This window comes from Nerophis lumbriciformis, linkage group LG08 (genome assembly GCF_033978685.3).
Source record: "Nerophis lumbriciformis linkage group LG08, RoL_Nlum_v2.1, whole genome shotgun sequence".
Classification (NCBI taxonomy): domain Eukaryota; kingdom Metazoa; phylum Chordata; class Actinopteri; order Syngnathiformes; family Syngnathidae; genus Nerophis; species Nerophis lumbriciformis.
Window position 1 is genome coordinate 36,322,111 of NC_084555.2, and position 21,589 is coordinate 36,343,699.

General features: G+C 41.9%; 1 protein-coding gene across 2 annotated transcripts in view; it reads left to right on the forward strand.

Moving 5' to 3' along the window:
• kif26ab (kinesin family member 26Ab) overlaps nt 1–21,589 on the forward strand; it is a 179,752-nt gene that overhangs the window by 1,141 nt on the left and 157,022 nt on the right. The window contains exons 1-2 of one of the 2 annotated variants that reach the window (XM_061968818.2): nt 59–226; nt 343–561. In XM_061968818.2, the coding sequence (XP_061824802.2) occupies nt 170–226; nt 343–561 (276 nt within the window). In that variant the 5' untranslated portion in view covers nt 59–169. Of the gene's footprint in view, nt 1–58; nt 227–342; nt 562–21,589 lie in introns of those variants that run through there. The other variant, XM_061968817.2, reaches the window with a different exon arrangement.

The window sequence follows — 21,589 nt, forward strand, 5'->3', positions numbered from 1 at the left end:
ATCCCATCGCAATAACACCGCCTCCTGGCACCGAAGGTCCCCCCACTTGTAAACTCGCGTGTGGGACATGCTGACACCATCACGGATGACAGCTCACCCTCCACTCACCCCAGCAGTCGTTAACAACCTTCCCCTTGGCTCGTTATAAGTCGTGCACTTGCAGGGAACAATGAATGCATCTGCGGGCGACAACCCAGCTCCTGACTTATGGGGGGTTGAAAGCAGTGTAAGTGTATATTTGTGTTTCAAACATGTTGTCAAGATGCTGCACACACTTGCATGCGTGACGTTTGACCTGACAGGTGGCCTCACCAAATCTCATCTCATGTTTTGCCGCTGAAGGTGCAGGGATGTCCGCCCGGAGAGTCTCCCGCCGCCCCCAGGAAGAGACTCCTCTCCGCGGAGGACGCTCGCTGCAGCAGCCGGCCTCCCCCCGACGGCGCCGGGTCGGTTTCAGTGGCAGAGACGCAGGAGAAGGGAGGCTTTTGTCACAGTTGTCAGAAGAAAGTGTCTGAGCTGAGGAAGCTGGCGTTGGCTCTGGCAGACCAAAACTCATTAAAGGTAGGTCTTGTGTCAAATATCTGACTGGGATACAACACTTAATGTTTATTAAAAGGTACAAACACGACTATTTGACTCCAGAGTAACAATGTGCACATGTGCATGTATGTTCACAACATAGTTTAGCACCCCCATTTAGGGGTTTTAACCTTTAACGTTTCAGGGAGCGTACTATGGAGCTATCTTCTAATAGTGTATTGTTGCATGAAAGACTGTGTCCACATCCATTGTAATTATGGTGATTGCATGCAATTATAGAGCACGTTGTTGTCTAGCTGCAAACTTGTAAAAGTGCAGGAGGACATGAAGAAAAGTCAAAATTAATAAGTGGAAACTTTTTTCATGGGACCGGAGCAAATATTACACTTTTACTTAAATATTGTACAGATTTGCATTTTTATATTTAAATGTTACTCTACTTTTGCAGGGGATGAGAGGGCATTTAAACTGTTCTAGGAGTGCCCTAATGATACCTTGGTAAACTTGTTTTCGGCCACATTGCAGTTATGGCTGTTCTCAGAGGGCCGCTTGTTATAGTGAATCTATATTAAAGTTAAAGTTAAAAGTACCACTGGTAGTCAAACACACACTAGGTGTGGTGAAATTACCCTCTGCATTTGACCCATCCCCTTGTTCCACCCCCTGGGAGGTGAGGGGAGCAGTGAGCAGCAGCGGTGGCCGCGCTCGGGAATCATTTTGGTGATTTAATCCCCAATCCCAACCCTTGATGCTGAGTGCCAAGCAGGGAGGTAATGGGTACCATTTTTATAGTCTATGGTATGACTCGGCCGGGGTTTGAACTCATGACCTACCGATTTCAGTGCGGACACTCTAACCACAAGGCCACTGAGCAAGTTTATATGTATAAATATATTATATATATATAAAATATACATACATATATATATATATATATATATGAATTATTATGTATAATCGCTTCATTATGTACTTATTACAAAATTCCCTTCTGTAATCGATTTGATTATTTCATATTTTACGTACTTGCTTTTGAAATCATAAGTATTTTATTCTCACAAAAAATGTTTGAATGTACGTTAATAATACAGGGGTGTCCCAACTTTTTTCAACAAGGGCCATTTACTAAAAAGTCATATATGCGGGGGCCATTTTCATATCATTTTGTTTTGTAAAAAAAAAAGCCAAAAACAGATGTTACATATAAGGCAAAACCTAGTGTCAGCTTTGTTAAAAGTTAAAGTACTACTGATAGTCACTCACACACTAGGTGTGGTGAAATTACCCTCTGCATTTGACTTGTTCCACCCCCTGGGAGGTGAGGGGAGCAGTGAGCAGCAGCGGTGGACGTGGTTGGGAATCATTTTGGTGATTTAACCCCCAATTCCAACCCTTGATGCTGAGTGCCAAGCAGGGAGGTAATGGGTCCCATTTTTATAGTCTTTGGTATGACCCGGCCAGGGTTTGAACTCACGACCTACCAATCTCAGGGCGGACACTCTAACAAGTTTTTTATTCTCACAAAAAAATGTTTGGAAAGTCCATTAATAATACAGGGGTGTTCCAACTTTTTTCAGTGCCATTTACTAAAAAGTAAAATATGCGGGGGCCATTTTCATATAATTTTGTTTTGTAAAAAAAGATAAGCCAAAAACAGACATTACATATATGTAAAGGCAAAACCTTGTGTCAGCTTTGTGTGACAAAGTGTACTATTAATAATTATTACAGAGGTAAAAACACAACAACAGTAAAACTGTGAACAAAAGAGTAAAAAGATGTAATGTTATGAGAAAAAGCTGACATTTATAATGAATAATGAATTATATTTATGAATGAATTATATTTATATAGCACTTTTCTCTAGTGACTCAATGCGCTTTACATAGTGAAACGCAATATCTAAGTTACATTTAAACCAGTGTGGGTGGCACTGGGAGCAGGTGGGTAAAGTGTCTTGCCCAAGGACACAACGGCAGTGACTAGTATGGCGGAAGCGGGGATTGAACCTGCAACCCTCAAGTTGCTGGCATGGCCGCTCTACCAACCGAGCTATACCGCCCCAATAATAATACTTTGTAACTCATAACAAAAAGCTAACCCTAAGTTTTGTCTTTAAATACTAGATGTATAATGTCTGTTTTTATCTTCTTTTTTTTTGTTTAACAAAATTTAAAAAAATCAAAATGGCCCCCATATACTTTGGACTTATTAGTATGCAACCCTTGGTGGAAAAAGTTTGTACACCACTGAATTATTTTGAGCTTTTTCTCATTACATCAGAAATTGTGTTTTTTAATACATGTTTTACCGTTGTTTTTTTTTAATACAATAATATTTTGCGGGCCAACAAAACTCGAGCTCCGGGCCACACTTCGGACATTCCTGTGTTGATATAATGTTTTTGCATGTTCAGATAGTTCTCAAGTTTAAAAGACATGCAATTGTATGCAGTACATGCAATTTTTTCTGTCAAAATTGAAAGAACCAATACATTTAGTAAGAAGGTTGAAGTGCTTTATTGACACACATTATTTACAGACTTTTGCGGGCCTCATAACCCAATGTGGCGGACCAGATCTGCCCCTGAGCCTTGAGTTGGACATTAGTACCGTATTTTTCGGAGTATAAGTCGCACCGGAGTATAAGTCGCACCTGCCGAAAATGCATAATAAAAAAAAAAAACATATGTAAGTCGCACTGGAGCCCGGCCAAACTATGAAAAAAAACTGCGACTTATAGTCCGAAAAAGACGGTACTTTATTAAGTTGCCGTCACCTGTTGCACATTTACACAAATAACCAAATAATAATCAGATGGTTCTCATTATTTGTTTGAGTCATGCAAGCTCATAATATTTAATCTCCGCCTAGCTGCTATTAACCCTCATATTTACACATGGTTGAATTAAACCCACCCGACAATTAGTAAGCGAAAATGCACGGAAAGCTCTCAACATCTGCTGGAAATCTTGTTTATTGCTGTGCTTACTTAAACAAACTGGCATTGAATATCAAATTGTGGAGGGGTATGTATACTTTGAAATTGGGTCATTGTTTGGTCAAACAATGCTTATCTCTTTATTTTGCTGTTGGGTGTAAAGGAAGGGGGCGGGGGTGATTGGATTGAATTAAGGTAGCCTCAGACTTTGTAGACTGAGAAGGAAGTGGAGTCCCAGTCGACCTTCACTGTGCATTTAAAGTGTTCCTGTATGGCTGCTGGTACAGTTCCCACCACTGTTAAATATAGGCGCTGAGACGACTGTTGTTGTGGCGGGCTGCGATTGCCACTCCCCGCCCCCGGCCTGGTCCTGCCTTTTGTTGTTCCATTTTTAGCAAGGGAGTCTAAAAAGTCAGATTGGATTACAGCTCTTTAAGGTTCTCCCCCTAAATCCCGTTGCAGTTGATGGTCAGACAGAGGCAGGTAGACAAGGGACAAGGGGCACCTGGGCTCGGAGTTCCAGACATCTGTATGTGTGGTCTCTGCTTGGCAGCATATCAGATCCATATTCAGGTATCAGGTAAAAAGAACACATTACGCTTCCCCTTGAGTGCTATTATCTCCCATGGGAACGGACCGCCCCTTTCAGCACGGGACTTTTCAACGGTGCTTTGTTGTTTTCACCAGGTGCTCTGTCTGCTAGAAGATCACTATTTTGCACTTGTTGATGGCTAAATTGGGCCTTAATTTCGGGGTGGCAAACAGTGTACTTTAATTTTAGTAGGGTCATGACATGGGTCAATGCATAATAAAGCCATTGTCTTTGTGAGTCTGAGCTGTGCACCTGTGGCCCTTACATTGAGGACCACGTTGTGGAAAATTGCTTCCTCAAGTCATAGAAGGGGCGACTCTTCCTGCATTTGCAATGGGACTACCTGCTTAAGTTGGTCAATGTTGTGTCTGCAGTTTGCATGGCTAAACGAGAGCGTAGATTGTTTACTTGAGGTCCTCCCTCTTCATCCGCCGGCGGTCTCCTTTTTGTATGAAGGAAGTGGGCTTGGTCCGCAGACACAACCTCCCCCAACCTAGTTCCAGACTTATTGTTTGAATACAGTGGTGCAGATTAGGTGAAAATTCAGAGTGTTTGTTCCGTAATTCATAAAGTCAGAAAAGCAGTGTGCTCCTTCGGTGTCGTCTTTTTCCTTGAGGAAGAACCCGCATAAATAATTTCACCCTAAAAAATTAACTGGAACGTTTAAAACTTTTGGATTAAAGTTGTAACGTTTCATTTAATGAGAAGAACACCAGTTGCCTCAATTTCAAAGCTTGGATTGCAATGTTCTTAAAGTGGACCGATGATGATTTTGATCTACATTTAAAACACTTCCTTGTTCTCCAGATAATATGTATTGTATAAGTTTGGTGCAAAATTTGTGTAAATCTTTTAAGAGTCTGTCTGCAAGATATTTGATTCAGGATGCCTTCCCAGATTGCAAATGAAACTACGCCCCACACCCTCCAAAAGCATCATAATTAGTCTTTTAAAAATGTACACTGTTAGATATATACAAACCCCGTTTCCATATGAGTTGGGAAATTGTGTTAGATGTAAATATAAACGGAATACAATGATTTGCAAATCATTCTCAACCCATATTCAGTTGAATATGCTACAAAGAACATATTTGATGTTCAAACTGATATACTTTTTTTTTTTTTTGCAAATAATCATTAACTTTAGAATTTGATGCCAGCAACACGTGACAAAGAAGTTGGGAAAGGTGGCAATAAATACTGATAAAGTTGAGGAATGCTCATCAAACACTTATTTGGAACATCCCACAGGTGAACAGCCAAATTGGGAACAGGTGGGTGCCATGATTGGGTATAAAAGTAGATTCATTCATTCACAAACAAGGATGGGGCGAGGGTCACCACTTTGTCAACAAATGCGTGAGCAAATTGTTAAACAGTTTAAGAAAAACCTCTCTTAACCAGCTATTGCAAGGAATTTAGGGATTTCACCATCTACGGTCTGTAATATCATCAAAGGGTTCAGAGAATCTGGAGAAATCACTGCACGCAAGCAGCTAAGCCTGTGACCTTCGATCCCTCAGGCTGTACTGCATCAACAAGCGATATCAGTGTGTAAATGATATCACCACATGGGCTCAGGAACACTTCAGAAACCCACTGTCAGTAACTACAGTTGGTCGCTACATCTGTAAGTGCAAGTTAAAACTCTCCTATGCAAGGCGAAAACCGTTTATCAACAACACCCAGAAACGCCATTGTCTTCGCTGGGCCTGAGCTCATCTAAGATGGACTGATACAAAGTAGAAAAGTGTTCTGTGGTCTGACGAGACCACATTTCAAATAGTTTTTGGAAACTGTGGGCGTCGTGTCGTCCGGACCAAAGAGGGAAAGAACCATCCGGATTGTTATAGGCGCAAAGTTGAAAAGCCAGCATCTGTGATGGTATGGGGGTGTATTAGTGCCCAAGACATGGGTAACTTACACATCTGTGAAGGCGCCATTAATGCTGAAAGGTACATACAGGTTTTGGAGCAACATATGTTGCCATCCAAGCAACGTTACCATGGACGCCCCTGCTTATTTCAGCAAGACAATGCCAAGCCACGTGTTACATCAACATGGCTTCATAGTAAAAGAGTGCGGGTACTAGACTGGCCTGCCTGTAGTCCAGTCCATTGAAAATGTGTGGCGCATTATGAAGCCTAAAATACCACAACGGTGACCCCCGGACTGTTGAACAACTTAAACTGTACATCAAGCAAGAATGGGAAAGAATTCCACCTGAGAAGCTTAAAAAATGTGTCTCCTCAGTTCCCAAACATTTACTGAGTGTTGTTAAAAGGAAAGGCCATGTAACACAGTGGTGAACATGCCCTTTCCCAACTACTTTGGCACATGTTTTTTTTTTTTTTTTCTAATTTTGCCTATCGTTCACAATTCTTATGAGAAACAAGAATACAAAAGGTTTTTCGTTTTTTTTTTCATTTTGATTTGTAACAATCGGCTCGTTCTAGGTGGTTAGCAATGCAGTTAATGGATGCAATCCATTCTGCCTTCAAGTCTCTTTAAAAAATGCATCCAAAAACTGCCAACAATACTTAATTTACATTCCATGCCTGTATGATCCTGGGATTGGTGTGGCTCTGATGGGGCCGTGCCAGCAAGTTGAGGGTTGCAGGTTCGACTCCAGCTTCTGCCATCCTAATCATGGCCGTTGTGTCTTGGGCAAGACACTTCACCCAATTTGCTCCCAGTGGCACCTACACTGATCTGTGAATGAGCAGGACTCCCTTAAAAAAGAGATTCTTAATCTCAATGGGACTTTTCGGGGTAAATAAACACAATTAAAATAAATAATAATATTAACTGAGCTGTAGCGACATTGTTATTGTAAGAGCAAACACGGAGAAACTATTTTCCTAGCGTAGTAACACATCGCCTTGCGACGGCATGCTACAGCATGAGCCATAAGCTAGCTTCTGCATCAGCAGCTGAAGGATTTTTGAATTTGTAATGCACAACACAATGCGATAGGACACAATTTTGTATAGTATCTGTAAATTATTAGCCCACCTTTCACGTTTTGTTTGTACACAGCTGGCTTGTCAGTGTATGTACTGTAGTTGTAATAATACACATGGGGTACTGAATGTGTCATAATCAATATTATAGTGACTCATTCGATGGACAGTTGTGTGTTCGGTCCCGGGCACATTCTTTTCCGGTTTAGTGTGGGTCAGCACTCCATTTATGTCGGCATAGCTTAGCTCCAAGTTTCATATTTACAGCATCAAAGTTTCGTCAACTTCACTCTCTTGGCTTACGCCTGCTCCAATGCTTGCTTATGGAAACAGTAATAATAATAATAATAATACCTGGGATTTATATAGCGCTTTTCTAAGTACCCAAAGTCGCTTTACATGTAGAACTCATTATTCATTCACACCTGGTGGTGGTAAGCTACTTTCATAGCCACAGCTGCCCTGGGGTAGACTGACGGAAGCGTGGCTGCAATTTGCGCCAACGGCCCCTCCGACCACCACCTATCATTCATCATTCAATTCACCGGTGTGAGTTGCACCGGGGGCAAAGGGTGAAGTGTCCCGCCCAAGGACACAACGGCAGCGATTTTTGGATGGTAAGAGGCGGGGAGCGAACCTGCAACCCTCAGGTTTCTGGCACGGTTGCTCTACCCACTACGCCATGCCGCCCCAGTACTTCATCATCCGTATATTCAGCTTCAAAAAGATAAAGTTGTGAATCCTCATTTGTCCAAAAATAGTCATCTTTGTTGTCTGGCATGATTGCAACATATTTGTGTTTATTTCAGTAAGTAGGAACACACATTTGTTGCCGTAAGTCGGAAGTGCGTTTCTACGGAAACAGAAATAAATGCGCTGAGGGAATATGATCCAGTAATGCATAAAATCACCAAAATACAGTAAATGTTGTACATATTACATATTGTGAACGTTTCTCCTACTACATTATATATTTACTTGCCGTGTGTATACCTGTATAAAATGTTGATGGAGGGTTTTGAAGTTGTTTTAGAGGCTTTGAAGGCTACAATGGTGACTCCCATTAGCGCATATTGCAAGCGTTTTTTTTAATCATCTTCAAAATCCCAAAAAAAGACATGTGTGTTCTTGTTGCTCATAATGATTGAGAACAATAAGCAAAATTAAAAAAAAAAGTGGAAGTCCTCTTCAAGACAGGATTCTCAAACTGTGGTACGTTTACCACTAGTGGTGTGCAGGCTCCATCTAGTGGTACACTAAAGAATCACTTGATTAAAGTACAGTGTTTTATTTTCCTATATACAAATACAGTGTTACTGTTCAAACTGTGTGTAATGTTACAGTGGCCAAAATATAAATATTAAATACAACTTCTGCCTTGTTTTGCATGAATACTTTGGCATACTACGCTACTGTATTTTAATGTTTGTCATTATGGTGGTACTTGGAAAGCCAAGTTTTTTCTGAGGCCGTACTTGGTGAAAAAAGTTTGAGAACCACTGCTTTAAGGGCAAAAACAAATTTAAATCAGAGCCAATAATAGTAAATTAAGTAAATATTTAGTTGATATTGTATTTTTCTCTGATCATAATTGTGATCAAAAATTTATTTATTCAAGGATCTTGAAAATTGGAAGTATCAACACTGCCCTTGTAATGACTACGTATTGGATTGAAACCCAGAAAGAATGCAGAATCAACACTTTTTTCATATTAAGAATAATTTAATTTAATTTAATTTAGGTCAACACTGGAATGATTTCAGAGGTATGCTTTGGTTGAAGACTAAATTGTACAACCTCAGATGTATTTAGCTTTAGTGGTGTATGAGTTGTGTGTACAAATACTGCAGTAACAATTCAGCATAAACTGGATCAAGGGGAAGACGACACATCTAATTTGTTTTGGACCTGTTCCCTCAGTTAATTACCTGCTACCAGTTGATAAGTACTGTACCTGGAGGGTTAAACTGAGAAATACAATGAATTATTTAATACAATGTTAATGTGAGGTTTCTAGGAATAGTTTTTTTTCATGCAGATGATTAAAAACATGCAGAAATGGTTGAGACAACCCCCTTAGACTAGGTCTAACAGAAATTCATCCACTTTATTTGCATAATTAAAACCTGTGGGCATTATTTCAATTGAGGGCAGCGGATTTTTTAATTGTAGACTGAGCTTATTGTGGCGGGACACGGTGGCCGGGAATTATGGAAAAAAACAACAGTGTGCTGTAAAAAAAACAAAAAAACTTCAAAGTGGCAAATTAACGCCTTGCCGTAATCCCAGACTCTACAGACAAGACCACGTGGTTGGCTTAAATCCTCGCATGCTAAATCTGCCTTTTTGGTTGTTCTGTTTATATGTGTGGCAGTGACATCATCCAGCTCATGCAATAAACACAACAGAGTGTCAGTGACTACAATAGGTGATTAGGCTCATGTGCAGCCAAGTCGCTTGGCGCTATTGTGACCAGCCCGGACTAATTCCCTGCCTGTGGCCACGCTGGAACATCTCCTGCATCACAGTGCTGACACTTGATATCCTCTTTTAGAGGATGCCTAGCCATAAGAAAGAGGACATTTAGAGAGACTAAAATGTTGAGTGAGTTCAATGAAGTGTGGAAGAAAGAAGCCTTGTGTTCTATAAGTGGCCATAGCATGTCTCTGTCTTTGGGCCGGTTGCCCGATACTATGTATCAAAAGTGACAGTTTCAAAACCACTTAAATTTTCCTACTGTCCGTATGGTATAAGTGTAAGTGAAAGTTAGAAATCCTTCAGGTTGCAAGTTGCTGCAGCGGCTATATCAGGACCTTTTATAAATAAAGTTGATTTGATTTGATTTGATCTTCCGCATGGAGGCTAATTTGTGTCTTTATTAGAAAAGCTTTTTTTGACACAGAAATTATGTCACTGATTTTTTTGCATTTGAACTTGGTGAACTGAATTTATTTTTATTTTGTATGTGCTGAATACAAAAATAACTACTAATTACATATAGCGTGTTTTCCGCGCTATAAGGCGCACCGGATTATAAGGCGCACCTTCAATGAATGGCATATTTCAAAACTTTGTTCATATATAAGGCGCACCGGATTATAAGGCGCACCTATACATCTATTAGATGGAGCTGCGCTAAAGGAAAAGTCAACAAAACAGTCAGATAGGGCAGTCAAACTTTATTAATAGATTACAAACCAGCGTTCTGACAACTCTGTTCACTCCCAAAATGAATAAACAGCTGATTTACTCGTGTTACGTAACTCAAATGTTAGTGCAATCACAATATAGTAACACTCAAAATAGTGCAGAGCAATAACAATAATTCAACGTTGCTCAAACGTTAATGTCACACAACACAACACACAAAATAAACATGTAAAGCTCACTTTATGAAGTTATTCGTCATTCACGAATCCCTCGAATTCTTCTTCTTCAGTGTCCGAATTAAACAGTTGAGCGAATACGGCATCCAATGTCATTAATGGAGTCAGTGTCGCTGCTCTTGTCTAGCAGTTCAGTGACAATTCATGCCTTCCTGAAAGCTCGGACCACAGTTGAGACTGAATCAGCCCAGGCATTTACGATCCACTGGCAGATAGTGGCGTATGTCGTCCGGCGCTGTCTCCGTCTTGGTGAACGTGTGTTCGCCTTCTGTCATCCACTGTTCCCAAGCAGTTAGCAGTCTAGCTTCGAATGCCCTGTTGACACCAATATCTAGCGACTGGAGTTCTTTTGTCAATCCACCCGGAATGACGGCGAGTATTGAATTAAGCGCGTAAACGTGTCTCTTAATGTGATGTTATGAGATAGCGAATATAACAACTACACTACCCAGCATGCAACGGGAGTGACGAGCATGCGTGGTAGCCCTGAGAAGCGTTGTTGTTTGTCGCCATGCCGGCAGTTAGAATGTGGTTATGAGCACGCTGTGAGTAAACGTTGAGAACTCAGCCAACACGCCTCGTCTGCATTATTTATTATTAGACAGACAACACACTTAATAGGAGCCATTTTGGGGACTCTACATAAACACACAAATGGAAATGAAACGTCATATCCCAGCATGCACCGCGCGCTTCTTCTTCTACGGGGGCGGGTGCTTACCTTGCTACCGTAGAAGAAGAAGCGCTTTTTCTACGGGGAAAAAAAGTTGGCGGCTGTTTACCGTGGTTGCGAGACCTAATCCTAATGAAAATGAATATTAATATCAATCCATATATAAGGCGCACCGGATTATAAGGCGCACTGTCAGCTTTTGAGAAAATTTGTGGTTTTTAGGTGCGCCTTATAGTGCGGAAAATACGGTACTGCAAAAGAAGGGACTCATAAATACTGCTGAAAAATAAAGTTATAAACAATTACGCAGTGCTAATATAAATAAATTTTAAATAATCAGTAATGAAAAATAACATATGTTTCCCAACTAAACTGTCAATACACTTGAAGTGCAAATAAAAATACAGCTCCACCACCTTAGTCATAATTTTTGTGCTTAAAAAAACTTCTCTATGACTCTAGCTCCGGACTTCTTCTGTTTGTTTGATATTGCCCTGACTGCCAAAAGTGGTGTAAAAGTGTATTACAACTGACTACTGCTGCCGCCCTGAGAAACAGATATTTTTTGGTGGCTTACTAGGGGGCGCTCGCAGCCCAACAAAGGGCCTACGGTTAAGAAACACTGCTTTAAACAGTGGAGGTTGCCGTGCATTAGTGAAAAAATCCCAAGATTCCGAACAAAAAGGATAAAAGCTGAGTACACTCACACTATAGTGACTGATACTAAAAACGTTATAACAGACCATCTCAAAAAACATAATGAAATGTTTTTGTTTTTTTACTAAATAAGACACTCAGAATGTACATGAAAATACAGAATGTGGGATTTACAATATTAAATAACAATAAAACACAGGATATTGAGAATATATGAACATTGCTCCTTTATTTCCCAGACCACCTCTTTGATCGACACCGTTTATAATCAGAATCAGAATCAGAAATACTTACTTAATCCCCGAGGGGAAATAAACATTTTCAGCACAATCCCATTCAAGATCAGACAAACATTACAGGAAGACAGAAAAAGGTCGCTGACGGGTCTGCCAACCTACGGCGCCCCTTACAAAAAAGGTGAGATACAGGTAAACAATGGGGGGGTGAGAAAATAAAACATCGGTCTAAGCCTGGGCTCCTGGAGAGGGGGTCCAGACTGAGGCCAAGGGAAAAAAACAACTCATAGCCATAGCACACATCCCTCTTACATCTGTGTAAGAGGGAAACATCACAAGACAGCCACTTCCACATACAGCTATGAATAAAAAGTAAAAGAAACATATACACTGTGGTCATCGTCTGCTGGGGTGGGGGGAGCATGGCCAGAGACAGGAGCAGACCCAACAAAGCAACCAAGAGAGCTGACTCCACTCTCGGCCGCTCACTAACTCGGCCAGTGTCCAGTCCGCATGGATGAGCAAGGATGCGTCTAAGGAGACTGAGGTGTCTGATACCTGCTCACTGTGAAGCTTGTCCGTCCCGCCGCTCAGTGCTAGCTCCGCAGCCCTGTCTCTTCATCGGCATCTCCTCCAGTCTCTCCAAACGGACTCTGGTGTGGCAGAGACCCAGCAGCTGGTCTCCATGGCCAAAAGGCTCCCGGGAAGCAGATCCAGAAGTCCCCAAAAAAGCACAGCAGAAGTCACTAAAGTGCCACCCCTAGTCACACAGTTCCAAAGGGTCTCCAACCAAAAGGCAAATATATATATATATATATATATATATATATATATATATATATATATATATATATATATATATATATATATATATATACATATATATATATACATATATATATATATATATATAATAACACATGAAAACAAGAGAGAAACACAAAAGGATGACACAAGAGCACAGAGCTCCTGCCAACAGCAGCCACTACAGCGGCGCCATCTTGGAAAAAACAAAAAAAACAAAACAAAAAAAAAGCAAGAAAGATGCAACAAACACAGCGACACATATACGCATAGGGTATAAAACATCCACGTAATTGATGTAATATCACTTTTCTGCAGACCTTTTTTTGTAGAAATCTGCCACCAATTGATACAGGCTTCTCAGGCTTGTTGTTCTGGAAACAAACCCCACCCATTTTGCACCATGCCTGGTCTGCATGGAGCTGTTGTGATGTACAGTAGTTCCTATGATTACCACAGTAAGCTGTATGTCACTCAAAAGTGAAGATTCAAACCATTTGAATAATTTCTATAGTTCGGAAACATCTACTGGGCCACATTGAACTCTTTTTTTTGTGTTGTATTAGGCCCAGGTAGCTGCCTTTTAATGCTGATTTGCAAGACCTGTGTCAGTGACTTCAGACTTGACACCTCATTGGCTGGTTTGATTGGCAGGATTGATTGCTTCAGTCTTAATTTACCAGAAGTGAGCCTTGCATTTTGAAGCAGCAAATTTTTCTTGTGCTGAATTTTTCAGCACAAATCTTTTTACACTGAATTTTTATACACCGAATTTCCAAACATTGATTTTTTAAACACTGAATTTTTAATCAAATGCATTGTGCTACCACATTTTTTTCCAGTGAAATAATCAGCTTAATTCGATGTAAAAAAAATTCAGTTCAGAAAATTGAAACGCAAAAAAATCAGTTTCAAACAAAAAGCTTTTGTAATAAAGACACACATTGTGACGCTGAGGTGGCATGGCAGCGGTGGTTGTGATGATCCCCAACGTGCAGAAGGCAGCAGGAGACAGCACGCTGTAGTGATGGGACCAAATGTGTCGAGGCTTCGAGGCGTGTTTCGAGTAATGGAGGTGGCGTTGCCGCGAAGCGCGTATCGAAGGCTTGCTTCATAAGGGTAGGAGCCGGAAATTATGACGTGTGAGGTGCCAAGTTGTACCATGTGAGCGCTTCTGGACGCGGTTCAGCATCGCTGCCCGCTTGTACCACGTGACTGTTTCGGAAAGCGGTTCAGATTTGCCGGGAGATTCGACAACTCATAAACTGCCCAAGCTCCAATGAAAATGTAAGCTTTTGAGATTGGTGGTAAGTTTGGAATATGGATAGATATTATTTTTTTAAATGCTGCTAGAATCAAAGAAGGACAACAAACTGAATCCACACGACAAACTTGTCCATTTAATAAATGTTAAATTGCCCCTTTGTATCTGCAACCTCATCAGAACTTTGGCAGCACAATGGATTGCACATTTGCCTTTTATTCTACAAGACGTGGGTTCGATTTTTGGCAACGTCAGTTCTCAAATGTGATTATTACTGTAAACATTACATTTGTTAAAGTAAAGCTTTCTGTATTCATTCTTCTTAACCAGCTACCAGAAATCAATAGGTGGATGACGGAGAAGTTTTGTCAAAAAAAAAAAAAAATTGCCCAAAACAAACAAAAAAAATTAACTAAATCTCCTCTGTTCTGTACATTAGTGTCCAAGTTACATTATATTGTCATCTTCCGCTTTATGCCATTTCCTCAAGGTGACAGAAAAAACATTATACAACCTGCCCTATTAATATGAGTCTACAATGTTGGCAAAATACAAACACACAATATATGTACATATATAACACAAAACATTTTACTATACTTTGATTTACCGAGCAACACCATTTTGTCAAACATCTAATGTGATTCATTGTCATTTCCATAAACCATAATAGACACAACAATTCAATGCATCACACGTTATGTGGTTAATATACAGCTGTTTGTAGTTATACATTTGACCAGCAGGTGGAGTCTTGTGCCGAAGCATGCATTGAAGCTTCAAGAAATTCTCAAACCAATTGGCTGTAGTGGTTCAATGCCTCATGAGGCTTCATCTGACCATCACTATCGTGCAGGTAAAAAAAGGTATTCAATCGAAGAACAAACAGAAGACGAGTGCAAGGAAGGCTATGCAATACAAAATGATAAGTGATAAATGGGTTATACTTGTATAGCGCTTTTCTACCTTCAAGGTACTCAAAGCGCTTTGACAGTATTTCCACATTCACACACTGATGGCGGGAGCTGCCATGCAAGGTGCTAACCAGCACCCATCAGGAGCAAGGGTGAAGTGTCTTGCCCAAGGACACAACAGACTTGACTAGGATGGTAGAAGGTGGGGATTGAACCCCAGTAACCAGCAACCCTCCGATTGCTGGCACGGCCACTCTACCAACTGCGCCACGCCGCCCCTAAAAAAAAACAACTAAACAGGCTATAACGTAAACTAACAGAATGCTGCAGGACGGCAAAGGTTTACCAACATGACGCATTCAGAAAAAAACAATGTTCCAACAACAGCCAGCAGCAACAGCTGAACTTAAATAGTCTTAATTGCAAACAGGGAACAGGTGTGCCAAACAAAGTCAAGGTGCTGCATAACCAAAGTGACAGGAAGTGCCACCAAAATAAAAGCACATGACAAGAATTCAGACACTAAACACAGAAAAACACCAGCAAACAAAATAAGACATGATCTAGTGTGGACAGGTTGTGACACAAATTAACCTTATACAGCTCTGCAGGCTCTATGATAGATGAAGAAGACCAGTTCCATAAACCTTTCCCTTCGTTTAAAATGAGTAAATGAGCTGTTTAGAAATATACAAAATACAGACTCCCACTGATTGATTGATTGATTGATTGAAACTTTTATTAGTAGATTGCACAGTACAGTACATATTCCGTGCAATTGACCACTAAATGGTAACACCCAAATAAGTTTTCAAACTTGTTTAAGTCGGGGTCCACGTTAATCAATTCTGGTACAAATAAATACAATCATCATAATACAGTCATCACACAAGTTAATCATCAGAGTATATACATTTAATTATTTACATTATTTGCAATCCGGGGGGTGGCATGTGGAGGGGGTTGGGGCGGGGGGTTAGGTTTGGTTGCTATCAGCACTTCAGTCATCAACAGTTATATCATCTGAGAAATGGGCATTGTAACAGTGTAGGTCTGACTTCGTAGGATATGTACAGCGAGCAGTGAACATAGTGAGCTCAGAAAGCACAAGAACAAGTATATACATTTAATTATTTACAATCCGGGGAGGTGGGATGTGGTGGAGGGAGGGGGTTAGGCTAGGGTTGTAGTTGACTGGAGGTGTTCTTTTAGTGCGGTTTTGAAGGAGGATAGAGATGCACTTTCTTTTACACTTGTTGGGAGTGCATTCCATATTGATGTGGCATATAAGGAGCATGAGTTAAGACCTTTGTTAGATCGGAATCTGGGTTTAACATGTTTTGTGGAGCTCCCCCTGGTGTTGTGGTTATGGTGGTCATTTACGTTATGGAAGTAGTTTGATATGTACTGTATTTTTCTGACTATAAGTCGCTTCGGAGTATAAGTCGCACCGGCCGAAAATGCATAATAAAGAAGGAAAAAAACATATATAATTCGCACTGGAGTATAAGTCGCATTTTTTGGGGAAATGTATTTGATAAAACCCAACACCAAGAATAGACATTTGAAAGGCAATTTAAAATAAATAAAGAATAGTGAACAACAGGCTGAATAAGTGTACGTTATATGACGCATAAATAACCAACTGAGAATGTGCCTGGTATGTTAACGTAACATATTATGGTAAGAGTCATTCAAATAACTATAACATATAGAACATGCTATACGTTTACCAAACAATCTGTCACTCCTAATCGCTAAATTCGATTAAATCTTACACGTCTAGTCTCTTACGTGAATGAGCTAAATAATATTATTTGATATTTTACGGTAATGTGTTAATAATTTCACACATAAGTCGCTCCTGAGTATAAGTCGCACCCCCGGCCAAACTATGAAAAAAACTGCGACTTATAGTCTGAAAAATGCTGTACTTCAGTATCAGGGAGGTGTAGCAAATTTTATAGACTAGGCTCAGTGCAAGTTGTTTTACTCTGTCCTCCACCCTGAGCCAGCCCACTTTGGAGAAGTGGGTAGGAGTGAGGTGTGATCTGGGGTGGAGGTCTAGAAGTAACCTGACTAGCTTGTTCTGGGATGTTTGGAGTCTAGATTTGAGGGTTTTGGAGGTGCTGGGGTACCAGGAGGTGCATGCATAATCGAAAAAGGGTTGAATGAGAGTTCCCGCTAGAGTCTTCATGGTGCTTTTGTTGACCAGAGAGGAGATTCTATAGAGAAATCTTGTTCGTTGGTTGACCTTTTTGATTACCTTGGTTGCCATTTTATCACAGGAAAGATTAGCCTCTAGAATGGAACCTAGGTAGGTGACCTCATCTTTCCTGGTGATAACAATGTCATAGTGAAGTCACTGACTTACTTAAGGTTGATGTGGCACCCAAATAGGATAGATTCCGTTTTATCTAAGTCTATTGATAGCTCATTGTCAGCGAGCCAGGTGAAAATTCTATAGAGTTCGGCACTGAGGATTTTTTCCACCTGTGACTTGTCCTTGCCGGATACCAGCAGGGCCGAGTCATCTGCAAACAGGAACAATTCACAGTCGCACGCTGATGACATGTCGTTTACGTATATTACGAACAGTAAAGGCCCTATTATACTGCCTGGGGGAACTCCACAGCTTACTGAGAGGGGGGGGGGACACGGTGCCGTTCACCTCTCCCACCTGTTTCCTCCCCTCCAAGTAAAATTGCATCCAGCTCGATGAGGTTTTATCAAATCCGATTGCTCTGAGCTTATCCAACAGTATAGCGTGGTTAACGGTGTCAAAGACCTTCTGAAGGTACAGCATGACCATGCCGCAGTATTTGCCCGCGTGCACCTCATGTTTGATGTGGTCGGTCAGATAGAGAAGGCATGTGTCAGTGGAGTGGTTAGTTCTGAAGCCGTTTTGGAATTTGTACATGAGTTTATTGGTGGCAAGGTAACTATCGACCTGTTCATAAACTATTTTTTCCATTACTTTCGAAATGGAACTGAGAATAGAAACAGGTCGGTAGTTGCCAGGTTCTAATTTGCTTCCTTTTTTAAAAAGGGGAGTTACTCTTGCTGTCTTGTAATCTTTTGGTACTTGGCCTTGTTTAATTGAGAGGTTTATTATATGTATGATTGGGGCAATGGTGGTGGCAGAGTCCCTGAGGAATCTGGAGGGGATATTGTCAAGGCCGGTGGCCTTGTTTAGGTGGAGCGCGCTCAATTTTTTGAGCACCTTTTCAGCTGAGACCATTTCTAATTTGAAATCGTTGTTGAATACTCCTAGCTTTCTGTTGTAGGCTTTAATGTGTTCTACACCAAAGCGACCAGAGTGGTGGGACAGCTTGTTTACTACAGTTGGGGCTATGCTGGTGAAAAGGTGTTAAGTCTGCTTGCTACCTCCAGTTTGTCTGTAATGAGGGAGTCACTCTCCTTGATGTTGATGTTGGTGAGTCTGGTTTTAAGTTTCTGACTGCAGCCAGGAAGCTGGTTGTTGAGGATTTTCCAGAGCTCACGTGGCTTATTTGTGTTTTCCTTTATTTTGTCGTTAATGTAATTTTTTTTTAAAGGATTTAGTCAGGTTGTTTGCCTTATTTCTTAATTTATTACATTGCTTTTTGAGTGTTGTAAGGAGTGATTTGAGGTTATTATTGGGTTGTTTAGCTACTTCGGTTTTGCACTTTTGAGATTCGGATTATTTTCTGTCTCTGTCTTTTATGGCAGCTAATAGGTCCGGATTCATCCATGGTTCAGAGCGGGCTTTGATCCTGACTGTTCTCACGGTAGCCATATCATTTAGTATTGCTAGGAACGCTGTTTTAAAGCGATCCCAAGCATCATCGACCAGGTTGCTCGTGAGCACAGGGGACCAGTCCCACTCACCTAGTTTTAGGTTGAAATGATCACTGGAGTATGTTTTAAGGGATCTGGATTGAGCTGTTATGTGGCCGTTGGCTTTGGGTTTAGCTATTTTGCGGGTGCAGAAGGTTAGATAGTGGTTGCTAAGACCACAGATCATGACCCCACTATTTTTTATGTTAGGCCGGTCTGATGTGAGAATGAGATCTATGGTTGATTGGGTGGAATCACACACCCTTGTGGGTAGTGTTATTAGCTGGATGAGACCGTGCAGATTACAAAGCTTGCTGTAAGATTTGAAGACAGGCGCATCTCTGCGTTGAATACCTGTGTTCAGATCTCCAGTTATACATTTCTCCACGTTGTCTACCTCAGCTAAACACTCCTCGAGAGCACCATAGAAATCACTCTGATTAGGGGGGTCTGTATACAGTCCCTATCAGTACCGGCTTAGCGTTTTTGAATTTGATTTCCGCCCACACAGATTCAAGGGCATCGTGGTTAAGATCAGTGCGAGTTATTTATATCCAGGTGAATATACATACAAACACCCCCACCATGCTTATTCCTGTCCTTTCTGATAACTGAGAAGTTTTCTATCTCTATCTCTGAGTCAGAACCATCCATCCATCCATTTTCTACCGCTTATTCCCTTCGGAGTCACGGGGGGCGCTGGAGCCTATCTCAGCTACAATCGGGCTGAAGGCGGTGTACACCCTGGACAAGTCGCCACCTCATCGCAGGGCCAACACAGATAGACAGACAACATTCACACTCACATTCACACAATGGGGCCAATTTAGTGTTGCCAATCAACCTATCCCCAGGTGCATGTCTTTGGAGGTGGGAGGAAACCGGAGTACCCGGAGGGAACCCACGCAGTCACGGGGAGAACATGCAAACTCCACACAGAGAGATCCCGAGGCTGGGATTGAACTCACGACTACTCAGGACCTTCGTATTGTGAGGCAGACGCACTAACCCTCTTCCACCGTGCTGCCTGAGTCAGAAACACTTTGATCTAATTTAGTTTCAGAGATACACAGGATTTTTACCTTGTTGTTATGGAACATTTGTCTGATTTGGTCGAGTTTGGTTCCAGCGAGGCTGTTCACATTAAGGTGGATAATGTGTAGCCATCTGGAACCAAAGAGAACATCAGAGTCCGCTGGGGAGAGATATTGTCCAGAAGATGGTGGGATGACCATGTTGGTTGTTGTTGCAGTGGAGTCCAATTCTCTGTTTGGAAGGAGAGGCTTGGGGGAGGGGGAGAGCGGCCCATTGTTCGTCTACCAGGTGATGGGGGATCCAGGTATGGGGGGGGGGGGGCACGTAGGGGTGGGGGCACGTAGGGGTGAAAGGGGGGCCTTGCTGGTTTTCGCGGGCTTTGGTGAGGCTGAGAACAACGACCAGGGTTCAACAAAAATCCCCTGAATCCTGTGTAGGCCGCGGGGGGTCCACGCGCCGTGGTGTTGTCCATCAGGGTCTGGGGGGAGGTTGCGAGGATTTCCGCTCTGCCGTCCTTACTGGTGTCGTCGACCACCATTTCGCCGTCCGCCGCCGAGCCGCTGTCCTCACCTGTGTCTGAGCTGTCTTCCTCCGCCGCCGGGCCGCCGACCACACCGATGATCGGGGTGATGTCCTCCGTCGTCCCGCCGTCCGCTGGAACGCAGGTGAGCTCGGGTGGTGATGAGCATGTGAGGGCTGGCGGAGGTGGAGAGCTAATGTTTTTAGCATAGCTCCGACGAGGTCCTGCAGCTAAGCTGGCTTCCTTGGCATCGTTAGCAACGGCGATGGGTGTTGATACGGCACTGCTAGACTTCGCCAGGCGAGACAACATTAACCGGGTGGTTACTGGTTCAGGGTTTAGTTCCGTGTCTCCTGAGAGTATTAGTAATAGTAAAATCGTTGATCTTCGGTCTATCCTTCCAGTCAGGGGATTGTTTCTTCTGTTCCGATCCGCTGTGAGGCGCGAGTGAATCACATTACCTCCGAAACTCGGGTGCTTCGCCGATGATTTACCGAGGAGGTAGAAATCACAGTGATCGTCCTTTTCGCGTTCTCGACTCTCATATTCCAGAGGGTATAGGATCTGTGGTGGTTTAAAATACAAATCCGTGATCCACAATAGAAAGAGGGAGGAAGTGTGGGATCATCCGAGCCTTTGTTTGGATTCCAGAGCAGGAGCGAAAAAAAATGCGTCTGCTCATCTCAGCGACCAGAAACTAACTGTAACTTACAGTGGAGGAAGAAGATTGTGAGCAGGCTAAACATGTTTGTGGACATGGCAACAAAAGAAAATAAACACATCAAACATGATGGCAGTGCCAGTAAGTTGAGGTACCATTGGATTCTGACATTTGCTTGGCCAGTGGTAACTGACCAGTGAAATGAAACCTTTGACCCCCCCACTTAAAAAAAACGGAAGTGAGGTGGACTGACTTTAGGTCATGTGGTTGCAACCAGCAATTGTTTCAATTAGCTCTATGCCTTAATGTGAACATTTCCCCCAAATGTCTCTACTCCTATGTCATAGACGGTACTAATGTAAGGGTTTTAGCTACACAAGAGTTAGGTGATTGCAGACACTGCAGGTCAATGATGAAGTCAGCAGTGTTTAACACCCTCTCATAAACTGAGCTTCATGAATATAAATGCACTGTTAGACCTGCCAGCTCTACCATCACGCTGATTCATTAACAGAGAACGTAGTATAGGGCTCTTATAGGTCTTACAAATGTGGATTAGGTGGAGCCAACACACAGAAACCC